The 11104-nt window shown below is 46.7% G+C and overlaps 1 protein-coding gene across 4 annotated transcripts in view; it reads right to left on the reverse strand.

Annotated features, from left to right (window-relative positions):
* Window positions 1-11104, reverse strand: part of GABPB2 (GA binding protein transcription factor subunit beta 2) — an 80508-nt gene that overhangs the window by 15307 nt on the left and 54097 nt on the right. For 3 of the 4 annotated variants that reach the window (XM_017877744.1, XM_017877745.1, XM_017877742.1), the window contains 2 exons: window positions 10313-10437; window positions 9206-9878 (listed from right to left, as the gene is read on the reverse strand). In XM_017877744.1, coding sequence (XP_017733233.1) covers window positions 9579-9878; window positions 10313-10437 — 425 coding nt within the window. In that variant the 3' untranslated portion in view covers window positions 9206-9578. Of the gene's footprint in view, window positions 1-9205; window positions 9879-10312; window positions 10438-11104 lie in introns of those variants that run through there. The other variant, XR_001886692.1, reaches the window with a different exon arrangement.

Here is an 11104-nt window from a genome sequence, read left to right on the forward strand (position 1 = left end):
TGAGTTGAGATCCGGCCCCTGCCCTCCAGCCTGGGCGACAGAGCGAGACTCAGTCTCAAAAAAAAAAAAAGAAAGAGAAAATAAAATATATTATTTGATATATTATTTTTAATATCTCTTTGAAGTTTATAATCAACAGGTAAGGCATGGCCCTTCAGGGAGAAACAAAAAAGATTAATAAAGCACTAAGAACGGCTCAAAAAAAGAAGGGTATAGATTTGCAGGCTTGGAAGCCATGCAAGTAAGTCCCAAGTCTGAGGCTCTTATATGAAGGTGTCTGACTCTATGTCAGCTATGGCCAAGTAGCTTATTAATTTTCCCAGAAATGGCAAGGTGAGGTGGCTCACACCTATAATTCTCGCATGTGGGGAAGCTAAGGTGGGAGGATCACTTGAGCCCAGGGGTTCAAGACCAGCTTGGGCAACATGGCAAACACTGTCTCTGCAAAAAAATACAAAGAATTAGCCAGGCATGGTGGAGTATGCCTGTAATTCCAGCTACTTGGGAGGCTGAAGTGGGAGGATCACTTGAGCCTGGGAAGTTGAGGCTGTACTGAGCCAAGAACTCGCCACTGCACTCCAGCCTGGGTGACAGAGTGAGACCCTGCCTTAAAACAAACAAACAAACAAACAAACAAACAAACAAAACAAAACTGCAGAAATAATCTGTCCAAAGAAGGCCTGAAGTCTTTATATATTTTTGAGACCTCTCATAAAAGCCAATAGCAATTATCTGTACCTAAATTATCTTCTCATAGATAAGTGAGAGAAGGGTCAACACATACACAACACACATGACACACTACACATCTGTCAGAATGGCTAAAAGTTTTTGTTTGTTTGTTTGTTTGTTTTTTTGAGACAGAGTTTTGCTCTTGTTGCCCAGGCTGGAGTACAATGGCATGATCTCGGCTCACTGCAACCTCCGCTTTCTGGGTTCAAGCTATCTCCTGCCTCAGTCTCCCGAATAGCTGGGATTACAGGCATGCCCCACCACACCCAGCTAATTTTGTATTTTTAGTAAAGACGGGGTTTCTCCATGTTGGTCAGTCTGGTCTTGAACTCTTGACCTCACATGATCCACCTGCCTCGGCCTCCCAAAGTGCTGGGATTACAGGTGTGAGCCACCACGCCCGGTTCTTTTTTTTTTTTTTTTTTTTTTTTGAGAAGAAGTCTCACTCTATAGGCCAGGCTAGAGTGCAGTGGCACAGTCTCAGCTCACTGCAACCGCCACCTCCTGGGTTCAAGCAATTCTTCTGCCTTAGCCTCCTGAGTAGCTGGGACTACAGGCGCATGCCATCACACACAGTTAATTTTTTTTTTTTTTTTTTTTTTGAGATGGAGTCTCGCTCTGCCACCGAGGCTGGAGTGCTGTGGCCGGATCCAAGCTCACTGCAAGCTTCCGCCTCCCGGGTTCACGCCATTCTCCTGCCTAAGCCTCCCGAGTAGCTGGGACTACAGGCGCCCGCCACCTCGCCCGGCTAATTTTTTGTATTTTTAGTAGAGACGGGGTTTCACCGTGTTAGCCAGGATGGTCTCGATCTCCTGACCTCGTGATCCGCCCGTCTCGGCCTCCCAAAGTGCTGGGATTACAGGCTTGAGCCACCGCGCCCGGCCAAGTTTTGTATTTTTAATAGAGACAGGGTTTCTCCATGTTGGTCAGGCTGGTCTCAAACTCCCAACCTCAGTGATCCGCCCGCCTTGGCCTCCCAAAGTGCTGGGATTACAGGCGTGAGCCACCGCGCCCGGCCTCCAACCAAATCTCTTTGTATTGTCTCTAGAGAGTTTCATCTTCCTATGGTTGTAGCACAAATCTGTTTAACCAGCTCCATACTGATAGAGGCTAGAAACCCTTAGATGGTTTTCATTTTTCACTCTTACACTCACTCACTGTCAATGTTTCTCAAACATGCACCATGGCATACATCCAAGAGCATATCGTTAGAGAAAACTGCTAGTAGCAGGATGCCAGGGATCAAAATCAAAAGTCATTTAAAATATTTCACAGCTGGCCGGGCGCGGTGGCTCAGCCTGTAATCCCAGCACTTTGGGAGGCTGAGGTGGGCGGATCACGAGGTCAGGAGATCGAGACCATCCTGACCAACACGGTGAAACCCTGTCTGTACTAAAAATATAAAAAATTAGCCAGACGTGATGGTGGGCACCTATAGTCCCAGCTACTCGGGAGGCTAAGGCAGGAGAATGGCATGAACCTGGGAGGCGGAGCTTGCAGTGAGCCAAGATCATGCCAGTGCATTCCAACCAGGTGACAGAGCGAGACTCTGTCTCAAAAAAAAAAAATTCACCGCTACTGCCAAATTGCCCATAAACCAGTTCACATTCCCAGTAACAGTGCATGAGACTGTTTCACCACACCCTCATCAGAACAGTTTTTTTTGTTGTTGTTGTTGTTTCTGAGACGGAGTCTCGCTCTGTCGCCCAGGCTGGAGTACAGTGGTACGATCTTGGCTCACTGCAAGCTCCGCCTCCTGGGTTCATGCCATTGTCCTGCCTCAGCCTCCAGAGTAGTTGGGATTACGGGTATGTGCCACTAAGACCAGCTAATTTTTGTATTTTTTAGTAGAGATGGGGTTTCACTATGTCGGCCAGGCTGGTGTCGAACTCTTGGCCTCGTGATCCGCCCACCTCCGGCTCCCAAAGCGCTGGGATTACAGGCCTGAGCCACTGCACCCGACCTGGAACAGGGTTTTATACAAAGCTTAGAACTTTTGCCAGCAATGTGGAAAATGGTATCACATGATTGTTTTCTAGACTGTCAACTCCATTGCACTCATCTATATGTCCGTCCTTATTTCATGCTTGGTGGGGTGTTTGGTTAGTTTTTTTTGTTTGTTTTAGAGACAGACAGGGTCTCGCTCTGTCACCCACACCTGTAATCCCAGCTCTTTGGGTTGCTGAGGCAGGTGGATCACTTGAGCCCAGGAGCTCGAAACCAGCCTGAGCAACATAGTGAGATCGTGTCTCTACAAAAAATAAAAATTGGCCAGGCGCGGTGGCTCAAGCCTGTAATCCCAGCAGTTTGGCCAAGACGGGCGGATCACGAGGTCAGGAGATCGAGACCATCCTGGTGAACACGGTGAAACCCCGTTTCTACTAAAAAATACAAAAAACTAGCCGGGCGAGGTGGCAGGCGCCTGTAGTCCCAACTACTCGGGAGGCTGAGGCAGGAGAATGGCATAAACCCGGGAGGCGGAGCTTGCAGTGAGCTGAGATCCGGCCACTGCACTCCAGCCTGGGCGACAGAGCGAGACTCCGTCTCAAAAAAATAAATAAAAAATAAAAATAAAATTAGCTGGGTGTGGTGGTGCACACCTGTAGTCCTAGCTACTCAGGGGGCAGAGGTGGGAGGATTGCTTGAGCCCAGGGAGGTTGAGGCTGTAGTGAGCCATGTTCATGCCACTGCCTGGGCGACAAGGTAAGACTCTGTCATTTAAAAAAAGAAAGAAAGAAAGAAAGAAAGAAAGAAAGAAAGAAAGAAAGAAAGAAAGAAAGAAAGAAAGAAAGAAAGAAGGAAGGAAGGAAGGAGGGAGGCGGGGAGGAAGGGAAGGGAGGATAGAGAAAAAGAGAGAGAGAGAAGAATAAAAGAAGAGAGAAAGAAAGAAAGAGAGGGAAGGGGAGGGCAGGAGAAGGGAGGGGAAGGGGAAGGGGAAGGGAGATTTAGGCCGAGCACATGCCTGTATTTCCAGCTACTTAGAGGGCTGAAATGGGAGAACTGCTTGAGCCCAGGAGTTTGAAGCTGCAGTAAGATATGATCACACCACTGCGCTCCAGACAGAGCAACAGATGGAGACCCTGTCGAGAGAGAGAGAGAGAGAGAGAGAGAGAGAGAGAGAGAGAGAGAGAGAGAGAGAGAGAGAGATATATTTTAAATAGAAACGGGGTTTCACCATTTTGCCCAGGCTGGTATCGGACTCCTAGACTCAAGCAATCCGCCCGCCTCAACCTCCCAAAGTGCTAGGATAACCGTGTGAGCCACCACACCCGGACTGGAAGGAATCTTGACAAGGCAAGTAATCAGTTTGGTTCTTGCTCTCAAATTAGTGCAGGTCTGGTTTTTCAAGACTTTCTAGGTGTTTCACTCTAAGGAAAAATTTTTTTTCCTTCACCTATCAATCGAGCTGAGGTGGAGTCTGATCCCTGACGGGTATCCAATAAATGTTGCCTATTGCCAATGTCTAATCTACAAGGGGTGAGACCAGAGAAGTTCTAAGTCTTCTGTGCCTGCTTTAAAGTCCACTTCCTGTCATCCTGTTGTTTGTTGCGGACCTTTTACCTGTATGATTGACTGGTGTGTGGAATTAACATTTCCCTCCTTGCCTGGGGAAACACACACCCACATGCTGGAACTCAGCACAGGAATCCCAATGGCATGCCTGCAAGGGAAATGTGTACTTTTGTGTGTTGGTGGGTAGTGGACAGAACTCGTAAAAGGGATAGATAAAATACCCAGGCACTCACTATGGTAGGGAATGGATCTGTTCAGGGGCCAGCTATGCCTGCATTCTTTCCCAGGGACGGTTGACACAGTCAGATGACTCAGGGAACTTGACTTGCTTGGAGTCAGAGCAGAGGAAAGATCTTAGTGACCAGTGACCTCAAGCTGCCCCACCTGAGCGCTCCACCTCCACTCCAAGGGACTTCCTGCCAAGAGATCAGTATGTCTGTATCTGTAGTCAAGACACATCTTCCTTAGGTCCCAGTGGAGTCACACTGACATCTTCGCCTTTCCTCCTTGGCAGTGTTTATTACAAGTCACAGGAGTTTAGTTTTCTTTCAACGCAGGCCTGTGGTTGGAGCACAGGGAGCTAGGCTGGGGCGAGAAATTGCTAACCTAGTAGGCAATGGTAAGGATTCTAGTCTGTCCTAAGGCATAAACAGGCCTTGGACACTCTGAAGTTTGTCCTTTCACCACCCCATGCTGCACTTCTAAGTGCTCTCTCTCCCCATCTGCACCCCTTAGTTCCTACAAAAATCTCCTCAAAGCGAGGCTCTTGGACATTTTGTTCCATGAAGACAGCGAGGACTGTCCATACCAGCCCTCAATAACCCTCTCTTCTAAACTCCATGAGGACCTGTAGCCCAGACCCCTGATCTGCATGACGCCTCGGGGGTCCTTTCCAGAGGTGTATGCTTTAACCATCCCATGAGTACCTTAAAGTAAAGATTCAGTGCTTTGTTGTTTACGCTCCCTAAAGCACCTGGGCCCTTATCTGAAACTGATGAAAACTCACTGCTGACATATTCTGAAGTATATTCGTTTATTTATTTATTTTTTATTTTTCCACAGGTTAATGGGCTACTGGTGATGCTTGGTCACATGGAGTAAGTTCTTCAGTGGAGATCTGTGAGATCCTGGTGCACCCACCACCCAAGCCATATACATTGCACCCCATTTGTAGTCTTTTATCTCTCATCCCCCACCCACCCTTCCCCCCAAGTCCCCAAAGTCCATTGTATCATTCTTATGCCTTTGTGTCCTCATAGCTTAGCTCCCAATATCAGTGAGAACATAAGATGCTTGGTTTTCCATTCCTGAGTTACTTTACTGAGAATAAGAGTCTCCAATCTCATCCAGGTCACTGCAAATGCTATTACTTAATTCCTTTTTATGGCTGAGTAGTATTCCACCACATATCTATATCTATCTATCTATCTATCTATCTATCTATCTATCTATCTATCTATCTATCTATCACAGTTTCTTTATCCACTCATTGATTGATGGGCATTTGGGTTGCTTCCACGATTTTGGGATTGCAAATTGTGCTGCTATAAACATGTGTGTGCAAGTATCTTTTTCGTGTAATGACTTCTTTTCCCAGTAGTGGGATTGCTGAATCAAAGGGTAGTTCTACTTTTAGTTCTTTATGAAATGTATTAGTTGAATATGCACTTCCCATTTATTCTTCTCTCTTAGAATACTCTACCACAGAGATCCACCTGACTTATTTCCTCTTCTGCGTTGAGGCCTCTGCACCCATGGTTCCTTATCCGAGAGGTCTTTTTTGACCACCTTATCTAAAATAGCATTTGCCTCCTGAAAGCCACCTGTACCTCCTTTGCTTACTGTTTCTGTACTTTGCTTTATTTTTCTTCCTAAAAATGATTACTGGGTGGTCATGGGGGCTCACGTCTGTAATCCCAGCACTTTGGGAGGACAAGACGGCCAGATCACCTGAGGTCAGGAGTTTGAGACCTGACCAACATGGAGAAACCCTGTCTCTACTAAAAATACAAAATTAGCTGGGCATGGTGATACATGCCTGTAATCCCAGCTACTCGGGAGGCTGAGGCAGAATTGCTTGAACCAGGGAGGCAGAGGTTTTGGTGAGCCGAGATGGCCCCAGGGTACAAACTGGGTGTCTCTGTGTTCACCCATGGTGTGTGAAGAAAGCCTGTAAGTCCCCACACTCCTCTTTCTCTCTGTGAGAGCCACAAAACCTCATAGAAGCACGTGTGGTGGAATTAACTGGGAAGAAAGAACGACTTTCGAAATAGTGATTAAAGGATCATAGCAGAGCCACTGAACATGAGATGGCACTGTCAACACGCCCCAGCCTCACCACCCAATAGGGCAGGATCCCCAGGCCTGGCTTGCTGCTTATGATTGTTCTCTATCTGCCAGCCCCCAATGCCCACAGTTCTGTTGCTGTCTTCTATGAAGGATTTCACTTCTCCTGACCTCCTGCCACTCCAAGTGCATCCAGGGTTCACCTTTGGCTCTCCAAACACAGACCAAAGTTCTCTGCTAAACACAGAGTCCATCCACTCCAGAAGGGTAGAACTTTAAAATTATAGTTATCTTTAACATCAAACTCTTCGACAGAACTTGTGCCCCTTTCAGACCAGGGCAAACCTTCTGCTGAAAGTATGCCTCCCCCACGCCCCTTCTGAGAAACTCAATTCAGAACATTGTGCTGCAGGGAGCAGAGGGGAAGGGGGTCAGCTCCAGACAGAGTCGATTTTCAGACAGGCCATTTGCAAGTGGAAAGGGACAAGAGTCTGTAGTTTGAAATCATAACTCTCAGGGATGAGGTCCAGCTACATCATTTAATAGCCAAGTGATTTTGTACCAGCTCCTGAAGCTTCCTGAAGCTCATTTCATTCATTTAGAAAATCACGGCTGGGCACTGTGTCTCATGCCTATAATCCCAGCACTTTGGGAGGCTCAGGTGGAAGGATCACTTTAGGCCATGAGTTCAAGACAAACCTGGCCAACAGAGCAAGAGCCCACATCTCTACAGAAAATTTTTAAAAATTAGCCAGGTGTGGAGGCTGAAGCAGGAGGATCACTTGAGCCCCAGAGGCCTGGCTGCAGTGAGCCATGATTGTGCCACTGCACTCCAGCCTGGGCGACAGAGCAAGACCTTATCTCTAAAAAAAAAAAACAAAACAGAAAGAAAACCAAGATCATAACACTTCTCAGAATTATCGTCACTATTAAATAACATGCAAAAGTGCTCTAGGTAAAAGCTCACTATAAAACTGCTTGAATAAGATTATAACCCAGGTATCACAAGATGTCTCCAGCCCGTGGGTNAGACGTGAGCCACCACGCCCGGCCGGAAATGTTTAAAAGATTATTTTTTCAGTAATCAGATTGGGAAAAAAAAAGTTAACAGATGCTGGGTGCAGTGGTTCACACCTGTAATCACAACACTTTGGGAGGCTGAGGTGGGAGGATTGCTTGAGCCCAGGAGGTTGAGGCTGCAGCAAGCTGAGATCACACCACTACACTCCAGCCTGGATGACAGAGGGAGGCCATGGCTGTGGGAAACCATCTGGAGGACTGCTTTTTTCTGTCCCTTCCACCTTGCTGAATGGAGTTCAGACATGATGGTCAGCAGTTAAGCAGCTGTCCTGGGCCATTAGGTAGAAGCCACTTGTTGAAAATGCAGAACCACAAAGTAGGATCTGAATCCCTGACCTTCATGGAGACGCCCTACCAGCTCTGGATTGCCTGCCTTGTGAATTTTTAATTTTAGAGGTAGAAACACATTTTCCTCTCTCTCTGTTGTTGTTTTTTTTTTCTTTTTGAGACAGAGTCTCGCTCTGTCGCCCAGGCTGGAGTGCAGTGGCATGATCCCGGTTCACTGCAACCTCTGCCTCCTGGGCTCAAGCATTTCTCCTGCCTCAGCCTCCTGAGTAGCTGGGACTATAGGCACCTGCCACCACACCTAGCTAATTTTTGTATTTTAGTAGAGACGGGGTTTCACCATGTTGTCCAGGCTTGTCTCAAACTCCTAACCTCAAGTGATCCGCCCACCTCAGCCTCCCAAAGTGCTGGGATTACAGGAGTGAGCCATCACGTCCAGCCCTCTCTTTTTAAAACTGCCTCTTATTTGATGTTTCTGTTACTAATAGCCAAAATGAATTTCATTTTAGCTATTTCATTATATGAAGTTTTTTTGTTTTTTTGTTTGTTTGTTTTTTAGACAGAGTCTTGCTCTGTCACCCAGGCTGAAGTGCAGTGGTGTGATCTTGGCTCACTGCAGCCTCTGCCTCCTGGGTTCAAGCAGTTCTCATGCCTCAGCCTCCTAAGTAGCTGGGATTACAGGTGTGCACCCCCACACCTGGCTAATTTTTGTATTTTTAGTACAGACAGAGTTTTGCCATGCTGGCCAGGCTGGTCTCAAACTCCTGGCCTCAAATGATCTGCTCGCTTTGGCCTCCCAAAGTGCTGGGATTACAGGCATGAGCCACCACACTCGGCCTGAAGTATAATGCATATTTAATTGCAGCATTTTTTTTTACCATGTGCAATTATTCTTTTTTAAAAAACAAAATATTAAAAGTTACCTGCCTAGGCACGGAGGCTCATGCCTGTAATCCTAACACTTTGGGTGGCTGAGGCAGGTAGATCACTTGAGCTCAGGAGTTTGAGACCAGCCTGGGCAACAAAGTGGAACCCCGTCTCTACAAAAGATACAAAAATTAGCCGGGTGTGGTGGCAGCGCCTGTAGTCCCAGTTACTTGGAAGGATGAGGTGGGAGGATGGCTTCAGTCCAGGAGGTAGAGGTTGCAGTGAGCCGAGATTGCACCACTGCACTCCAGCCTGAGCAACAGGAGTGAAACCCTGTCTAANTTTTCTCTTCCCCAAAGCTTGTCTAACCTCCCTCCCAATTAGTTTTTCCAACAGATATGCATCATAAATCTAAGGGGCATTTTCAGGTCACTTGATGGTATAATTATTAAAGGCATATATATTGGTACATATATATTAGAAATGTTATCTTAAAATCTTCTGTGAGAAAGTTAGTTATTAAAAAAAAAAATCAACCTACAGCATGCAATATTCTTTTACTTCTATGCTTAAAGCAATGATGTGAGCTAAGAAATTTGGTCCTTATTCTTTTGGCCCCTCAGAAGAAATGTTCCCTAAATATGGCTTTGAATTTTCCAATTGCACAGAGAACCTTCCTGAGCCCAAGCGTTGCACCCTGCTATAGTTTTCTTCTTAAAGACACTCTTAGTTTTTATGCAATGTTTGTCTTCTGTATATTTTCTTTTTTAAAAGAGGATTAATATGAACACAGTGCAAATTGTGGCCCTTGCATATTAAGATGAAACAGTTTCCATGGAAACTCTAGTGTGAGGCTCTGTGGTCCCTGCGGACCCAGTCACTTGTGTCTCTCTCTCTTCCAGCTCCCCCTCTGTGACTACTACAGCATTTACCTCAGCCACCTCTTCAACCATGGTAAAATCAACTCCACTGGGCTGCTGTCGGACTATGGCCTCCAGCTTAAGACGGTACTGTTCTGCTTCCTGCTCTTTCTTTAGCAGCTGGTGTCGGTATTCCTGGGCTCTTCGATTGGCCTCCTGGAGTTGTTGCTGTAGTAACTCTCTTTCATTGCCTTCCTGGAAAAGTAAGCCATGTCACCACCAGGTAAATTTCTGATCATAAATTATCCAGACAGTAGACAAAAAGATAGGCAGTGACTCACACCTATAATTCAAGCACTTTGGGAGGCGGACACGGGCAGATTACCTGAGGTCAGGAGTTCGAGACCAATTTGGCCAACATGGTGAAACCCCGTCTCTACTAAAAATACAAAAATTAGCCAGGCATGGTGGCAGGTGCCTGTCATCCCAGCTACTCAGGAAGCTGAGGCATGAGAATCACTTGAGCCCGGGAGGCGGAGGTTGCAGTGAGTTGAGATCATGCCACTATACTCCAGCCTGGGCAACAGAGCAAGACTGTGTCTCAAAAAAAAAAAAAAAAAAAGATGAAGAAGGGTTCACGCCTTAATAATTTGGCTTTAAATTCTTTTCATCACTCCTAAAAACATTACCTTGCTTTCCTCCACACTGTTTGTCATCTCTCCTATCCTTGGTTTCTTTGTTAGTGGCAACTTCTCTTCTTCTTCCTCTTTAATTACAGTCTCCTCTGCAACCTGACCAGCAGGTACAGTTAGAACTACAAGTCAAAGGACACCAATTGAAGGTGATGAATGCATAAGAAAACAAAGAAGTTTTGCTTGCTTTTAATAAGAAAATAAACTAAAATACATTCTACGTTGGGTGCAGTGGTGTGTGCCTGTGGTTCTAGCTACTCAGGCAGCTGACTGGAGGACGTCTTGAGTCCAGGAGTTCAAGGCTAGCCTAGGCAACACAGCAAGACCCCATCTCAACAAAAAAGCAAAGAAAGAGAAAGTAAATGGCCAGGCACCGTGGCTCAAGCCTGTAATCCCAGCTCTTTGGGAGGCCAAGATGGGCGGATCACGCGGTCAGGAGATCGAGACCATCCTGGCTAACACAGTGAAACCCCGTCTCTACTAAAAAATACAGAAGGGGCCGGGCGCGGTGGCTCAAGCCTGTAATCCCAGCACTTTGGGAGGCCGAGACGGGCGGATCACGAGGTCAGGAGATCGAGACCATCCTGGCTAATACGGTGAAACCCTGTCTCTACTTAAAAATACAAAAAACTAGCCGGGCGACGAGGCGGGCGCCTGTAGTCCCAGCTACTCGGGAGGCTGAGGCAGGAGAATGGCGTAAACCCGGGAGGCGGAGCTTGCAGTGAGCTGAGATCCGGCCACTGCACTCCAGCCTGGGTGGCAGAGCAAGACTCCGTCTCAAAAAAAAAA

This window comes from Rhinopithecus bieti, unplaced genomic scaffold, assembly GCF_001698545.2.
Source record: "Rhinopithecus bieti isolate Rb0 unplaced genomic scaffold, ASM169854v2 scaffold_10548, whole genome shotgun sequence".
Taxonomy (NCBI): domain Eukaryota; kingdom Metazoa; phylum Chordata; class Mammalia; order Primates; family Cercopithecidae; genus Rhinopithecus; species Rhinopithecus bieti.